The 17,053-nt window shown below is 50.9% G+C and overlaps 6 protein-coding genes across 6 annotated transcripts; 2 read left to right on the forward strand and 4 right to left on the reverse strand.

Moving 5' to 3' along the window:
• Positions 1–1,060: 1,060 nt before the first annotated feature.
• ACHE_11305S (chitin synthase export chaperone) lies at positions 1,061–2,204 on the forward strand (the record flags this gene model as incomplete). Its single annotated transcript, XM_043275860.1, has 5 exons — positions 1,061–1,090; positions 1,175–1,210; positions 1,274–1,555; positions 1,606–1,939; positions 1,987–2,204. The coding sequence occupies 5 exons, from the start codon at positions 1,061–1,063 to the stop codon at positions 2,202–2,204; spliced, it is 900 nt and encodes a 299-aa protein (XP_043132425.1).
• Positions 2,205–5,334: 3,130 nt separating this feature from the next.
• Positions 5,335–5,929, reverse strand: ACHE_11306A (uncharacterized protein; the record flags this gene model as incomplete). The annotated part of the gene is made up of 2 exons (XM_043275861.1): positions 5,335–5,860; positions 5,913–5,929. 2 exons carry the CDS (start codon positions 5,927–5,929, stop codon positions 5,335–5,337), a joined length of 543 nt encoding a protein of 180 aa, XP_043132426.1.
• A 558-nt stretch (positions 5,930–6,487) lies between these two features.
• Positions 6,488–11,098, forward strand: ACHE_11307S (uncharacterized protein; the record flags this gene model as incomplete). The annotated part of the gene is made up of 2 exons (XM_043275862.1): positions 6,488–10,879; positions 10,940–11,098. 2 exons carry the CDS (start codon positions 6,488–6,490, stop codon positions 11,096–11,098), a joined length of 4,551 nt encoding a protein of 1,516 aa, XP_043132427.1.
• A 278-nt stretch (positions 11,099–11,376) lies between these two features.
• Positions 11,377–12,573, reverse strand: ACHE_11308A (NmrA/HSCARG family protein; the record flags this gene model as incomplete). The annotated part of the gene is made up of 4 exons (XM_043275863.1): positions 11,377–11,726; positions 11,780–11,872; positions 11,952–12,153; positions 12,226–12,573. The coding sequence occupies 4 exons, from the start codon at positions 12,571–12,573 to the stop codon at positions 11,377–11,379; spliced, it is 993 nt and encodes a 330-aa protein (XP_043132428.1).
• A 175-nt stretch (positions 12,574–12,748) lies between these two features.
• Positions 12,749–14,340, reverse strand: TAD3 (putative tRNA-specific adenosine-34 deaminase subunit Tad3; the record flags this gene model as incomplete). Its single annotated transcript, XM_043275864.1, has 3 exons — positions 12,749–14,078; positions 14,132–14,183; positions 14,244–14,340. The coding sequence occupies 3 exons, from the start codon at positions 14,338–14,340 to the stop codon at positions 12,749–12,751; spliced, it is 1,479 nt and encodes a 492-aa protein (XP_043132429.1).
• Positions 14,341–14,897: 557 nt separating this feature from the next.
• Positions 14,898–16,229, reverse strand: phoB (regulatory cyclin phoB; the record flags this gene model as incomplete). The annotated part of the gene is made up of 1 exon (XM_043275866.1): positions 14,898–16,229. The coding sequence occupies one exon, from the start codon at positions 16,227–16,229 to the stop codon at positions 14,898–14,900; it is 1,332 nt and encodes a 443-aa protein (XP_043132430.1).
• Between the last annotated feature and the right edge of the window lie 824 nt (positions 16,230–17,053).

Raw genomic sequence — 17,053 nt, forward strand, 5'->3', positions numbered from 1 at the left:
GATTTAACTCTACCTCCTTTTCCTAGTCGTGTTTTATATGCTTTTTGTACGGAGCACAGAATAATCTTTATGGAATGGACTTCTTATGACCCTGAACCATCGAAATTGAATATTCGAGACGGCGCAAGGGCCGGGAACATTATCGAATCTGAGATCAGAGTGGATAATGTGCAAGTACTCTGTAGGTACCCCCGTCTCCATGTACAATGCAAAAGTACATCTGCACTGTGATTCCTACAATGGTACAAGTATTCTGCTATCATTTCTTGTATTTTGATATTACTTGGTCCGTACTCTGTACTCTGTACTCTGTACTGGAAATGTATAAGTATGTCGCCACCGTGCCCAACATATCGGACGGTATCTTTAAATAGCTACCACGGAGCACGGTAACCATGGAACGTCCAGGAACAGACCAGGCCTTTGGACTCCGGGCAAAGATAGCAGCAAGGAATTTGTAGTCAACAGTGGGAAACATCTGAATCAACCGTTTTTCTCCTGCCCACTGACTAGTAATTTACCGTATTGCATTACTTACCATACGACCATCCCCCTCTGTCTTAGGTTCCTTTTCGCTTTTCTTCGCCTCATTCAATATTCTCATCCCGATCACCCTCTAGTTTCTCTTCCTTCCTCTCTTTTCTTATTTTTCCTTGACATCGATTCTCCCAGGTTTGGTTATTTGTTGTATTACCATTCTCCCTCGTTTATTGAAATTTTAGCACAAATTACATACGGTACCGGATCGTACTCGGAAATCTGCAGCCTTCTCGCCCTCTTCCAGCGCATTTCCTACTCTATCTACCATTAGCACCGTCAACCACCACACTGTCACTATCTCGACCACTTCTACCCGCACGCGCTCGTCCTACACGGTCCCTACAGCCTCTATCACTGCCACTGCACGGCACTGCACGACTTCCTGCATCACAGCCTCAACTCTACTTTCGCCTCAGATCCGCGACCGAGCGATCGTCCCGGTCCTCAGCGCGGGTCCGAGTAAGAACAAAGGCCCTTAAAATCGATATTGATCTTCTAATCATCAATAACTGTTATCATCATGGGGTCGACGCAATTCGGTAACTTTAACGTGAGTCGGACATTTATCGAAGCTGCTGGGAGGATTGGGAATGTCGGATGCCGGATACGGAGACTGACTGGATCGGTGCGATAGGACTTCTGTCGGGATTCGACACTACCCGTCTGCAATGTAGGCTCCTATACCCTCGCAAAACGAATAAACATGAAGAATCAAATGCCCTAACTTGCACAGCTTTTCACGAACCAAACCAGTCAACCCATCAACGCTGCTTTTGACGGATGTGCCCTCACGGGTATCCCCCTGAGCGGTGGCCGACACCTTGCCAACCTCGGATCGATCATCCTCGCTTTCGTCTCGATTCTCGTCTCGCTTTTCTTGTTATGGCGGTCGGAGCGCAAAAAGGCTGCCGTAGGGAGGAGGGAGATGCAATTGTTCCTGGTTGCGTTTATTGTTGTTGAGATTTGTGAAATCTTTACGGTTGGTGGATTTCCGCTTGATGATGCGGTTCGCAAGGTTGGTATTTGGTCTATACTTGCATGTTGCAATATGCTGACGCCGGTTAGGGATTCACCGCTGTACACATCGCTTCCATTACTACCGCATGCTGGATTCTCATGTTGAACGCCGCAGTTGGGTATCAGGTCCTCGACGATGGCACGCCCGTTTCCATCTTCCTGATGATCGCATCTTCCCTGATCTTCTTTATTGGAACTGGATATATTGCCTTGGACACAGCATTCAGCTGGACCGGCCAGTGGGATCACAGTTGGGAAGATCCCAATCGGAATATCGCCCTTTACGTCTTGTACCAGCTCTGGCCGCTCATCTGTATCGTTGTTTTCTATGTGTTGGAGGCCATTCTGGTCATTCGGGTTCTGGGCGAGATCCGGCCAATGTGTATGTTACCTTGCGAGAACTTGTTGGTGATTTTCTAACAGTTATAGTCTACCTCACCTCCGCTGGTCTGCTGTTTGCAATCGGCCAGATCTTCAACTACGTGATTAGCGTACACCTCTGCAGTGCGACAGACGGAAAAATTAATGGCGCCCTGTTCGAGACCTTCTTTACCCTCTTGTCGGTGGTTATGATTTGGACGTTCTGGAGCAGTATTACGGAGGATGACTGGCCATTGCCTGTGACTCCGGGCAACGGCTACAACTGATCATCTCTCTGAGGAAAACGACAAAAGAGAAAGAAAAACGGCTCTCGACTCGAACATAATATTTCCGTTCTTACGATTATTTACGCGACGTCTCCCTTTCGTTCGAGACGGCCCTTTATCTGTCCCAATTAATGCGCCATGGAGTCCATGATGGATCCGACCTCCTCCCTTATCGCTATTTGTTTGATATTTGATACCACACTGTTTGACCTTTCTTGTTGACACTTATTTGCCCTATTGATACTCCCCAGGGTGGTTTATATGTTTGGCATGATATGCATCGTTATACTTTCCTTGCCTCCGATCTACTCTTGATCATGTCGCATAGTGTGCTGTTTACTTTTCTCAGATACCTATTTGTCTTTAGTCCTATTCTGATGTCAGATAATCGATCTTCGATGTATAATCGTGGTGTATTGTACTTTATCGCTGTTATTTGGTTTAATGTGGTGGAAGGTTGTCAGATACATAGTAATAATCTCTTGTCAAAGTCTATCATGGAGGTACATAAGTTTCAACGACTCGTTAATTTTCGATAAGCTTAACCAACAGAGGTGGCTTCGCCCGAGCTCAATAGGGGGAAGGATTCAGTTAACAACAAGGGAAATATTATTGCTCTATATATCTAGTCAGCTATCTATAATCAACAATTATATACACTGCATGAAATAAGAGCGCCTATAGCCAGTTATATAAAATGGCAGCAAGAAGAAAAGATGGCGAGATTGTCAGGCCAGGGTTCCAGAAATAATTGGGAAATGAAGATTTAGAACCCAATCGCAGGAAGTGGTTGATCTTAGATCTTCCGATTCGATAATCAAGACGATCAAACGCTTGTCTTGTATCAAACAGATTGATCCAACCATAAGCTAGCCAACGCTTTCGTTTCAAAGGAGCCTTGGGTCTTAACCCCCTGGTCCATTTGGCAACAGAAAGCTAGCTGAGTGACGAAGGGACTCTCCCCCCGGCGTATGAGAGGTGAAATTTGTGGTATGGGAATTCATAATCGAAAGCGAAAAGTAGATCGCCGCATTTTACCACCGTTTTGATTCTTCCAACTCCCGGCATAATGATGTGTAACCAAGGAAGGACCAGTCAGGTTCTGATTCGTCCCGTATCTATTTGACGATGCAGCGAATGAATACCCAGGCAGGATCAGGACATCTCCAACCAATTTTGGATCCAAAAGGTTGTGAATGCTGTTCTGGTCGATAGTCTCGTTAAACGTCAATTCCAAGCTCTTGAGCACTGAAATAGTTAGCCTCCTAGAACCGATGAAATCCACCACGTCCCCGACAATATCCTTGGTTAATGAAGAGATAGGGATATGGTGTTCCTCCGTCTTCTTGTGCACTGCGTTTATGATGTCCTCGATCACCATCCACATGTGCGGCGACTTGGGCGCTGACATGACAGTCCAACTGACAAATTGGCGCATTATGGTCGTTCTTTAAACCGATAATTCCGGTGGGTAGTAATAAGGGACAAACACAATGCACAATAGGATTGCTCCGCTGGCAATTGATAGTTTAATGAGGGAATGTGGCCGGTAAAAGAACAGCATGGTAGTGGGAAGAAGAAAAAATAGTGATTGTAGCAATGATAATACTAATGCAATATGGCAAGAAAACAATGAACAACGGAGCACACAAAGGACAAAACAACATAGGCGATAATCAGAAGATCACCGGCAGCTACACCAATGCCGAGACGCGTCTTCGCCCCGTTGCTTAGACTCCCGGATGCTGGTGCGGTGGCCTTAGGGCTGGATGTCGATGCGGTCGTTGAAATGTTGAGATCGTTGAGGGAGTGGGTGCTTTGATCGAGCTTGTGATGATACTACTCGTCGGAGCACTGGAGTCTTCGTCATCGTTGGTTTCTTTGCGGGTGATATTGAACGGCTGACTGGCCGATAATGGGACGTCTTGTCCCGGCCCTTTTCTGAAGAAGCTTAGGTAGAATGTGCTCGAGAAGGTGAGGTTCTTGTTCTTTGGACGGGCCAGGTGAGTGATGTTACGCTTTCTGATAAATCCTCTACACATTTGTTATTATACAAAAGTATACAAATAAAGAAAGGGAGGGGGACATACGATAAATATATTCAAACGGCTGCATCCCATCCGTCCCGTTTAACTGTCATAGTATTACCTGGATTGTGTCTTCGGATTGCTCATCCAATAAGATGTGTAGAATGGATCCTTCGGCGTAGACTGGGTTTAGGGAGTAATTAACGTTGGCTAATGGTTCGGTGATGGGAAGGGGACTAATGAATTTGAGGGCGTAAATGAGATTGGGCAGTAGGGTCAAGAGGAGTGGTAACCATGGTGATAAAGGCTACATTTTGACAGCTCTTGTGTTACGTTCCTGGCAAAAGAAGAGGGAAGGGGATAAGAGGACAAGGCCGGCTTCTAATAAATAAAAGTCTACTCTTACTGCTTTTACTGCTAAGAGGGTACTATAGTTGGGGCTAAAGCGCAGGCGGCTACAGAAATGCTGCGATAGGGTATGCAACGCCGTTAATGCAAGCCAAGGTTCAAGACCGCGGTGATCAGTCTATACGAACTTAGTGATTGACTGCGGCAACTGAACAGACAAAGAATGAATGGGTTAGTGTGCATTGACCACCTAAGTTGAATTCTTGTTAGTAGGCTAATCGGGAACTAAAAGCTATGACAGTTGAGAGCCATGAACGGCCCCCTGGCTTATCTCACAGCAGGCGAGGATTTAAGACAAACTACTACACCAAAGCCCTATCGAGCATCAGCAGTGCTCTTGCGATAGTACTCCGCAAGAGACGCAAGCTGGATAGAGCAATGGTGGATTACTGTCCAATGTAATTTGCTAGCTGCTACGGCGTGGTTAACGGTTTGTGGGGAGAAAATCTTGATAGATTACCAAGAGGGGAGGTACTTTGATATGGATGTGAGAGAGTAGGATGGGTTGTTAGACTGCTGTTGGAGCGATGGATCACACAAAGAAGCAACGTAGATAGGTGAAAATTAGCATGTGCATCTATTCCGAAGAAAAAAAAAAATGTACAGTGAATGACGCCAATTCCAACGCTAATCAAACGACCAACTAGCTATCCAGACTCGAGATGCATAAAAACCAAGCCCATCAATAAAGGTCTTTATAACCTAACCTTAACATCCACACATGGAATCGTCCACTCCCGTCTCCCCAGCAAACTGCGCAACCATTCCAATCCAACCCCAGTCCATTCTTGCTCATCAGCAGCAGTAGCACCAGTCGTAGTCTCATTAAGCGCAAACCTCTGCTGTACCCCCTCAACTGCCGCACCCGCCAACGCCTTGGTCGTCGAATTCACCGCCTCAAACACATACCCCGCTAATCCCCCGTCGTGGAGAGGCGAGACCGTCTGTTCCGGCGAAAGAGATGAAACATTCCCAGCACTCGCAGTAGCAGTTGTGGTGTTTTGCACAGTATCTGCGGAAGAAGAAACAAAAGGCGGCGAGAACCAGTCACGGCGGAGATCAAAGAAACAGTGATCAGACCAGTTGCAGGACGAGGCGAAGAGGATTATCAGAAGCGCGGTGCAGTAAATGCATGGTCGGTGGAGGATGTAGGTGAGAGCGACATAGGAGATGAGGAAAAGGGGGGAGGCGTTGGTTGGGATGAAGAGGAGGGGGAGCCAGCTGTTGCTTATTAGCATCTAGCTATCTATATGAGTGATTGACTGGTGCTTACCTCCTGAGACAGAACATGGTGATTGCTTGAAGAGAGTATAGGAGGCTCTGGAGGAAGGAAATGGCGTCAGAAGTGCGCAGTGGCGGTGGTGGCTGAGGACTGTGCTGTATGTAGCAGGGAGCTCCTAGAGCTTTCAAATTTTTCAATGACTGTTTATATTGTTCTATAATATATCTTCTTGAACATTCCGTACTCCGTACTCCGTCCTCTCTTAATCTGACAAGACTCGCTGTAAAACAGTTACTCTGTCAAGCCACATTCACCAGCCACACCCGATCGGGCTTAGCGCCACGTTCTCTTCTCGGTGACTTCAGCCATAATTCTTCTTCCACTTCCACTTATTTTCTTCTTCCCTTCACCTTCTAGTCTACTGTAATATAGTTCGTTCCTTTGCCTCTTTTCTTTCTTTCTTCGTCCGTTCTGCGACATTTCTTTGGCTCTTTCCCCTGCCACCTTCCGCCTCATTTTTAGCTCTCGAAAGAGAGCCGCGCGAGTGTGTTTGCTACCAGCTTGGATTCCACTACGAGGTCATCTAATACTCTCGTACAAGAGAACACCAGGGCGCAGTGACAGAAATGTCCACCCCGAATGATCTCCAGGCTCTCCTGGCGAGTATCAGGCCGCGTCCGTCGCCAAACAGCTCGGCCGATCAGGATGCTCCTACCGCGTCCTACCCCCCGCAATATCCATTTCATCTTCAGCAGCAACAGCAGCAGCCGCCTTACGATGGACAGGCTTTCCCTTATCATATGCGTCAGCAAGCGGCTGGTGGCTATCGTCACCCGTCTGTCACGTCTATCCATAGTCCATCGCCTTTGAGTAACACGCCGCCGCATCGCGGCTCGGACGTTCTTAGTCCCAATGTGCCTACTCCTCAAGAACACCCCCAGCCTCAGCATCCCGATCGTGCGGTGAATCTGTTGAGCCTGCTCAAGTCAAATTCGGGTGTGCCTGCTGCTCCTGCGGCTGCTTCTGTCCAGCAAACCCAGTCGCCATCGCCTGCGTTGTTGTCGCCCCAGGGCCAGGAAACTGGTTTCGGCGACGGAGCTGCCAAACCTTCCCACGCGAGGGAAATCTCTGCGTCGGATTTGGTTGCTTCGCTTTTTGGTGGTGGCAGACAGGGCCCTGCTGGTGTTGCTGCTCCGGCTGCGGCGCAACCCGTCATGCAGCAGCCTGGATCGAGTGAAGGTGCAGCGGAGAGTTCCTCGTCCGCTGCCCCGAACCCCGAGAAGGAAATGCTGCTTCGTTTGCTCAACCGTTCCAAGCCGGACGTGAACGAAGGACCGGCGAGATCGACGTCTCAGTCTCCGGCTTCCGTCTCGCCTGCGAAGTCGCCCAACCCTGAGCAACCACTCATGAGCGGTGCCCGCCCGGTGGAGGAGGTTTTGTCTGGGAAACCGGACACCGTTCCTTTCCCGCAGCAGGCACCCAAGGTCGCTACACCCAAGGACTCCCTGTTCACCTATGTGAACCCCTTTGAGCAATTGGCAGCGGCGTCTCCGCGTAACCGGACCCCGCATCCCAAGTCTCGCAGCGCCAGCCCGGCCGTGGAATTCTTGAAGAACCGGAAGCCGAACTTTGCTGCGAGAGTGGAGCCTCCCGTGGACCTTCCCAACCCGGTAGAAACTCCCCAGTCCGATGAACGCGCCGAGTCCCCAATTCTTGCGGAAGAACAGAAGGAGGCGATCTCCCAGGTGGTTGGCAAGATGGTGGATGAGATTGGTCGCGAAATTGATGGTTTCAAGTCCGTTGAGGAGAAGAAAACCTCAGCGCCTCCGGTTACCGTTGCCCAACAAGAAAGCACCCAGGAGGTGCTCTCTTCCATTGCTACCAATCCTCGAGAAACTGCTGCCGAGGCAAAGCAGGAGGCGGTCGATGAAACAGCAAAGGAACCCGTCAAGGAGATCGTTACTACTACCACGACCACCGCTACGCCAGCTGCGAAGGGAACGACGGAGAATAAGGAGGTTAATGACACGCTTCCGGATAACTGGGAGTCTAGTGCCGAGGACGGTGTCGTGAAGGAGGAAGAGCGTGTGGTCCAAGTCCACAACTTCCCCCTCAAACCCTTCATTTCGATCGTCGTGAAGGCATACACTGGAAAGCTTGCAACCCTTCGCGATGACGGTATCATGGACATTGCTCGGTTGAAGAAGGAGTTTGACCAGCTTGACCGCTCGTTGACTTCGGCTTCTTCCGACTACATCGTCTATGCATTGGCAAAGAATGGTGGAATGAGAATCATTCGCCAGGATGACGGCAGCGACAAGCAGGTGTTTCGCTCCACTCGCGATCGTGTGTTCAACGTCGCATTGTCCGCTTCCCAGAGCGTCGGTGGTACCTCGGAAGAGCAGGCGATTCTGGGCATCGGCGTCAGTGGAACCGTCTATTGGGCGTTGATCTCTCGTCCTGAGAAGGACTTGTTTGAGCTGGATGCATTAGAGAGTGAGAGTCTTGTCTTCCCTCCGTTCCCTGCCTCGGACGAGAACACTTCTGGCGGCCAGCTGAAAACGCGGGCCAAACGAAGCTCTCGTCACCCCGGTTTCTTCGCAATCGGCCGAGGCAAGAACATCTACGTGATATCGCCCCATGCTGCGATGGACCCTACCTACGGTATAACGGGTTCCCAGCGTACCGTTAACACTGAAAAGTTCTTCAAGGAACGTGCCCTCAAGATCTCGACCGGGAAGGCTGGCAAGGACTTCATGTTCAGTGATGATGACACAGTCATCGCTTCCCTCGACAAAACTGGCCGACTCCGCTTCTGGGACATCCGGGACGTGATCAACAACCCAGATTTCTTCACTGGTGGTCCTACTCCAGCTGAAGTTCGTGTTCCGTTGAGCACCTTCGTTACCGGCTCTCCTACCGAGAAATCATGGCCGACTTCCGTCTTATTCGTTGACAAACTGCGCCCCTACGTGAAGTCCATTGCGCTCCGTTACGCTCTGGTCGGGTTGAAGCAGAACCACACCTTGCAGCTCTGGGATATTGGGGTTGGCAGGGCTGTGCAGGAGTTGAAGTTCCCGCATGAGAACGAGTCGGACGCCATCTGCAGCGTCGCATACCACCCCAGTTCTGGAATCATCGTCGTTGGACACCCTACTCGCAATTCGATTTACTTCATTCATCTATCTGCGCCGCGATACGCGTTGCAGCCCATGTCGCAGGCGTCTTACATCAAGCGGGCGAGTGAGAGGGACAGCAGCCTGCCTAAGCCCGACTCGACTGCATGCATGAGTGGAATTCGCGAGATTTCGTTTGCCTCTAAAGGTCAGCTACGCAGTCTCGATCTTCTTCCCATGAACAAGAATGCTGCCGATGATAGCGCCCTATTCGAGCTCTACGTTATGCATTCGCGCGGTGTGACATGCTTGAACATTAAGAAGGAGGACCTGGGATGGGGCCCTGACAACAAGATTGTGCACCCTGTCAACGCACTTGCGGAGGGCTTTATTGAGACCCACCCTCTGGAGACCTTCCCCATCTCTGTTACGGATGAGCCTTCGGTCAATGGCGACTCTACGTCTACACCTACGAAGGTGGCGCCAAAGGAGATCGTTAAGAAGACTCCTGAGGCTGCTGCTGAGGGACCATCGCGCGTCCAGTCGCCAACCAAGCCAGCGTTGAAGAAGAAGACACCGGAGGAGCCAGTTGAGCCAGCGGTCTCTACGACGACCAACGGCGCCGAAAAGCCAGAAAAGAAGAAAAAGAAGAAGACCGCCGTGACAACTGCGGCCACCGGTGAAGGAACAGCGAGAGTGAAGGATGCCGCCACAGTTCCATTCACTGAAGGTGCGCCCACCGAGACGCGCACTGTTCCGTCCGGACAAGAACCCCCGCCATCTTACTCCGCAACCACCTTACCTTCTCTTGGAGCTTCTGGTGTTAGTGGCTCTACCGATTTTTGGAATAAAAACATGGAAATGCTGCAGAGCGGCGTGTCCAGCGTGTTCAACCAGAGCCTCGGTCGCGAGATCGAAGGACTCTACTCTCGTTTCGACGAGGAGCGAAAGAAGTGGGACGCCGCATCTGCTGCCAAACAGGACCAGGTCTTGCGTCTGGTCTCCAGCACCCTCTCTGACAACGTGGAGAAGAATTTGGCTCGTATCGTTTCCAACAGCATTCAGACTGAGGTGGTTCCTGCTCTCACTGATGTCACTTCTGCTGCCGTTGGCAAGCAGTTGAACGAGATTGTGGCCCAGCAACTGGGAGGCGTGGTTCCTCGAGTGGTGCGCCAGGCCCTGCCTGAAGCGGTCAGTCGTGCTGTGCAGCAGCCTGATGTGATGAAAGTTTTGTCGGATACTGTGACACAAAAGCTGGGGTCTCAAGTTGAAAACGAGGTGTCCAAGGCCTTGAATAACACGATCAGTCCCGCAGTTAAGAACATTACTCTGCGCGCTGCGGAGAAGATCGGAACAGACATGGAGAAACAGGTGCAGGCACAGATGAAACAGTACGAGATCCAGCGCCACAACGACTCCGCCAAGATAGACCAGTTGACATCCCTCGTTCGCGGCTTGTCTGACACGGTCGCTGCGATGGCTGCGACGCAGACAGGCTTCCAGAACGAGGTTCTTCGCCTTAATCACGTCTTCAACACCCGCCCTAACGGAGAATCTTCTGGCCCTCACAGCGCTCGGCCGTCGTTGACCAACATTCCTGCTATTCCTACTCCTGTCGCCCCCGCTGTCCCTGTTGAGACCTCGGAGGACATGGAGTTGGCCGAGGTTGCTCAGTTGATGAGCCAGGGACGGTTCGAGGAGGGTTCCGTCAAGTGGCTCCAATCTAGCCAGCAGGCCGATCTGTTCGACAACCTATTTGTGCGCCTCAACCCCTCTTACCTGACTGGCCTCTCGCCGATCGTGGCTTTGTCGGTTGGTGTTGCTGTGACCTCGTCGCTGGAGACCAACGTGATGGAGCGTCTGTCATGGTTGGACGTTGTTCTTCACACTGTTGACTTGAGGGTAAGTGCACGTTGTCTTGTGACATTTTGAGTAAAGACATCGCTAATTGATAACGCATAGGATGCCGACATTCGCGAAGTCGCTCCCAAGATTATGGACATTTTGACCCAGCGTCTGGAAAGCTTGTACATGAACGTTGCTCAGACTAACCCGCACGATCCCGTCATTCGCCGTATCGCGCCGCTTTCGCGCCGTGCCCGAGAGCTGCGTGTTTTTTGAATGGGGGACGATATGATTGCATGCTAGACTTATGTTGATGATTTGCAATGATCTGCGCATATCAATATGATGCGACATGAGGACACGACTCACAAAGCGAAGGAAGGAACATAGGTGATTGGTTGGAGCATGGTATTGGAGTCGTAGCGGCACAGCTACGCTTTGTATCTATCCCGGCTACAGGCCTGGCGCAGTGGTAATCTTGGTGATTGGATTGATACTGTAGATACCTATGCATTCAAAATTTACCTCATTGTATTCATTGAAGTAACTCAAAACTATTCAGGCCCCCTCCACCCACTCCTATCCAGCCACTCCTCAAAGGTACTCGCTCTAACCCCCAACTCCTTCCACGACCTATCCTCCCCACTCTCCATCGTCCCATAACACACCTTCTCCTCCGGCGCAACTCTAACCCACTCCATCATCTGCCTGATATCCTCCTCATACCCCTTCCCCGAGGCTGCAGCGACGGTACTTCCCCACTCATCCAACGAAATGGGATCGAAAATTGCTTTTTTGCCGGTTTTGGACTCGAAGATGCGCGCAAGGTCGGAGAAATGGATTTTGGGGGAGACCACGGGGTATGTTTTGTTGGCCGTGGTCGTGGGGCCTTTGTTGAATATCGCTGCGCTTTTTAGTATGTACATTCAGACTGTGCTGTTAGATGGGGGAGCGTACCAGCAGCATACACCCCAATATCATACGCCGCGTCGACCCAATCAGCTTGTACATCACCAGAGGTAGGTGCGCAGAAACGAACTGTTCCATCTTCTACCCTCACATAGTCCGATTAGTTCTCATTCAATCTATCCGTCCATCCCATGTTCTGTTCCTGCAGGGAAAGACATACCCAACGTCCGACAATATTGCGGCCACGCCACATTTGAATAATACAGCGCCGGCCACAGCGCCGTAATGGCTTTCAATTGCTTCTTCGCATAATCCTCAATCATATATTTGTGATCGAAATGGAATACCTTGCTGAATCGGCCGTTGCTTGCTTTGTTGATGTTGGGGAGGCTGCTTAGGACCGTGTGGGATACGTCGCAGTCCTGCCATCGCCAGCGTAAACATTAGCATTGGCATTACAAGAGAAAGGGAGTGGGGGTAAGAGGGGGAAATACGCGAGCAGCATCAACAATATTCCACCCAGCAACCAACTCATGCCTCATCTCGTCTTCCGTTTCGATCTTCTTGCCTGGGATGCGGTTGTTCGTTGCTGCGAAGACGCCGTCTGCATCTTCGAATGCCTTTCGCAGTGACTCCACGTCGTAGACGTCTGCTTGTACCAATTCCAATTGCGAAGGGCCGTAGGTCGACTGTAGTTCTTGGGCGGCGGGGGAGGTAGTGTTGCGGGTGAGGGCGCGGACTTTGTAGTCGTTTCTATGAGGGGAATTGGGGGCGATGAGGGCGCGGATGAGGCCGCTTCCTTGGTTGCCTGTCGCGTTGAGGACTGCGATAGTTTTGGGCATTTTGCTTGTTGTTGTTTATCCATAAGATTGTCAAAAACACGGAAGTTGAAAGTTTTTTTATACATAATATGATGTATGATCTCTCGGATATTGTAATCGGATGCGGAGTCTCCACACAGGTAAATGTAAAAAGTAGCACAAACTACGTAGTTGTGTGTGCAATAAAGTAGGCCAACTACGCATGAAATGCAACGCCAGCCTCTCCCTCAATCCCCATTTCAAACGAGACTGCATCCTCTACAAATTCAAAACCCAATGCCCGCCAGTTTAGCTCCTTGCGCCAATGCAGCCCGTAGTATTTCCTGTTATTCCTAGTATCCCTGGACTTGTCTCCCGTGTTTTCGATCGGTTCTGTGTCATTTTCTTCGTCATCGGCATCATCATCGTCGCAAACAGGCGAAACGACTGGCTCTGAAGCGATCCCGCCAGTAACCATCCGGCCCCTGCGCGGAAAGATCACCGCCCGGAAGCGCGACAGTAATACACCCATTGAGCAACACAGACATGGTTCTCGGGATAGGTACACGTCTAGATCTGTGCAGAGGTAGCCACCCAATGTGCGCGGACGGATTCGGGAAGTTGACACGGCCGGTTCAGCGGTTTTGGTACAGTGGGCGGTGGTGGTGTTGGTTTTCTGGAGTTTCTCGGGGACGGGGGAAATGTCTGAGGTATCTGAGACAAGTGGTGCGTCGAATTGATAGAAGAAATGCGATTCCAGAGGGCTGAGGTATCCATTATCTGTTGCGGATGGGGTGTTGTCTTCACGTCGTCTGCGGGCGACTATGTCCACTGCACGCATCAGTGCATGCAGTTCCGGTCCTCCCTCCAAATCTGCATTGTACGTCTGGGACGCAGGATTAGGCTCCTGTCCAAGCTGCAGCTCTGTCTTGTCGAGACGGCTGTACCGCGCATCCCCTGCAACCGCCACAACCGCCTGATCCCATTCTCCCCCCTCTATCGTCTCCTCAATCGCCGGATCAACAATCACAGCACCAACATTCCTCCCCAATCCTGACTGCTCCGCCTCATCAGCCAGCTTCTGTGCCAGCGCCATGTAATACCCAGCCCTCGGCTTGATCGAATCCAGCGCGCGATTCAGAATCTGCGGCGGCGGGGCAACATTCGCGCGCGGGGCAGCCGGGTTGAAAATCACCGGCCACATAGCCTTTGTCCATTTCTCTGCTTGACGAGCGTTCAAGGGTGGTTGGAGCGGAATGCGAACAGGGTAGAAGGGGATTTTTGAAGTGTCCGATGAGCATGATTCTGTGGGAGGGTCTTCTTCGGGCGCTGGTGGCCCGGGTGCGAATGGGGCGAGGAGAGTATGTAGAGTATCTAGGTCGGGTATCGGAGGAGAGATTAGGACGAAGATGGTATGCGAGGAGTGTCCATTGTGATTGTGATATTGGGAGATGGTGGATTGCAGGGCTTCCGGTAGCTGGTTGCGTTTTGCGAATCGGCGGAGGTGGCTTAACGAGGTATCACGGTTGAATTTCGAGTCGAGAGCCCTGTCAAATCGTCAATTACTCAATCAAATCCAGTCTTATATTAATCTGCTTACTTGATAACCTTTGAAGCACATTTCACATTGACTTCCGCAGCAAAAGCATCGGCTGGACGTCGCGATTGTCAGTCGATGAAAATTTTTCTTCTGCTCTAATGGCACCGCATACCAAACTCTTCCGGCGCTTGTGTCTCCTGCACAGTTTTCACGGGCAACACCTGCCCAGCAAGAGGCTGGACGCCGCCAATGAGCGCCTGCGCATCCATTGTGCCTTGGTCAGACAAACTGCGATTGCGGGGATAAAGTCACGTTGGGAGATCACGATAACGGTGACTACAAGTGTATGACACGGACTGGAACGGATGCGGGCGCAAGCTAGCACTCCATGGAGGAAGCCAAGCGAATTGCAGACGAAATAGAGTTGATAGACGGAGCAGAGGAGAGTCTGGGGAGAAGCCTAAACGAACCTATTCCCATGGATCAGCAGGCGCCCCGACCAGCCCCGTGCCCCGTGCCCTAAGCCCTACTCTATATCTAATTGGGAAGAGATAGAGAAAACTGAACAGTTGCATCATGGTTACCAGGGTATTAGATACAGGTGGAGATCCAGGATGGAAAATCTCAGGCGTAGAATAAAACAACTGGAAATGTACAAGCATAGAAAATAATAAATAGAGTGTAGAAATGACAACGTAGAATGATAATCCATCTCCCACCTTGGTCGGAGTATACTCCGGAAGAAACAAAAGTGTAACAAGCGTATGTACTGAAACAAGCCCAGTCATTCATCCTGACTCCTAAATGAAAAGAAAAGCAGGCCAACTCAACCGCGCTGGATCTCGTATCCATCGCAGCGTTCGACTAGACTCTGATAGTAATCCACGAGGACTTCGGGTTGAGGAACAATCCTCCATTCAACCCGGAAGAGAAACTCCAACTCAAGGAGAGCCAGCTCCGTCAAACTGATTCCTCCGACTCTTGCATAAGTTTTGTTTGTCCAGAAACTGTCACTCAATCCCTTGCTGGCCACGGTGGCACTGGCAATGAGAAAGCGATGGATTGTCAGACTGGATACAGTAAATGCGGGATAAAGAGCGCAAAGCCGGTCAATGTAGTATACCATACTCAGGAGGATGGGCGGTGAAAGCGTGGCATGGGTCGTAAGTCGTTGAAGGTAGTCGAGAACCGAGATCCGGGGCGGCGACCGCGAGTGGAATCGGGTCAGCCTCCCTTGATGTAGTGGAATCTTGTCGTTGAAACGAATCAATTCCATCAGCATGCTCGAGATCAATATGACAATATCCCGTGGATCCGCCTGTTCGTAGTCCCGAGGCAGGACTTTGCCAGCAGGCTTCGACGACCGAAGCCGCTTCGACTGGGAAACTTCAAGGTCGGAACCTTCTGGTCCCGCCAGTCCAGCATCGGTCATATGATCATCTCGACTGTTCCGCTTGTTGGATCCCGAATTCGTACGGGCTGGCATTGAAGGAGGCACTGATGTCGGAATTGGAGCAGAAGGAGCAGGGATTGGAGGAGCGGCGGAACTCGCGGAGGACGGAGGGTTGATGTTGGAGGAGGCAGTAGTAGTATTGCCGGTATTAGTGGTGATATCTGAGGGACGACCGGATGGGTTCGATAAGGGGTTGCCGCCGGCGCCGGCGCCGCTGCTACTATTGGATTTGTTATTGTCGCTGCTGTTATTGATGTTGTGGTTCTGATTGTTGTTGGTATTGTTGCTGTTCGATGCACCGGAGTGGGATCCAGTGGGATGAAATCCGCCCCCAAGGGAGGTCAGCCCAGCGGACATGCGGCCGCGAGGGAGATCCCCTGAGGGCCCCCCGTGAGGTGGAGAATCAACGGTATGTCTGGTCAAAGCTGACCGGAGTTCCTCGATAGCCACTCGGGAAGAACGCGGGCTGTTGAACTGTTGATTATTGGTGTGTACAGACGATCGGACAGGGTCATAATAGCCCAGATGAGCAGCGGCCGGTGGAGTGGACGGAACAGCCTGCTGTTGTTGCGACGAGGAAGGAGCAGGGAAAGAAAGGGAATGAGACTGGGAATGCGAATGCGAATGGGAGGAATGAGCGACGGCCGGAGAGGAGGACGAGGCCGGACGCAGGGCGGCGGAGGGCGAGGGCGAAGAGGCTAACATGTCGGCGCCGTGAGAGCACGTGGGCGGACGAGTAGACGAGGTGCCACGGCTGCAAAACCTTGTGCTGCTGCTGCTGCTGCTGCGACGGAGGATGCCGTGCACACAAGCATCGTGGATCTGCAGCTCTAGGAACTGTAGATGTTTTGGAGTGTTTCTTTTAATGCGTTGGTGGTGAGGTGAGGTTGTGTGTAACAGGATGATGCTAGTATTAAGAGAGAGAAGAGGAGAAAAGGGAACCCTGAAAATTTCATCGAAAAGAACACCCAAAAGGGAAATTACAAAACCGTACCGTGTTGGAAAGATACCGTAGAATCCAGCCAATAAGGATGTCTAAATGGCACACGGTGGAGTGTATTGTCACCTCCCGTACTTAGCCGATGCTTTGTAACGGTAATGATTCCCTGAACGCTCCAATTTATAAGGCAGACCAGTGAAAATGCACAGCATAATAATGAGCAGCCTCGACCGTTCGATATGTGAGGAACCAGCAGTAGATGTCCTGCAACGGCTGTACTTCTTGGCTCTTGGCTGTCATTTTGAGCGACGCTGTTGGCAGATGGTCTCGGAACCGGCATGTTAGTGTAAGTTACCATACAGTACCGCATACGGTCTGCTTGAATACATAATATCATCCCCACAGGGCTGAGTCATGTGACTAAATTATCATGTGACTTCAGGTGATAGCTTTATCATGTGGTATCACGTGAGGTCACATGCAGCAGCCTGCGTATCATCATTACGCCGGGGATCAAGTCAAGTCTGGGGAATACGATATCGACTGTTCTATTCAGCTGTTGCCCATTACTGATTTTATGATATCCTAG

This window comes from Aspergillus chevalieri, chromosome 1 (assembly GCF_016861735.1).
Source record: "Aspergillus chevalieri M1 DNA, chromosome 1, nearly complete sequence".
NCBI lineage: Eukaryota > Fungi > Ascomycota > Eurotiomycetes > Eurotiales > Aspergillaceae > Aspergillus > Aspergillus chevalieri.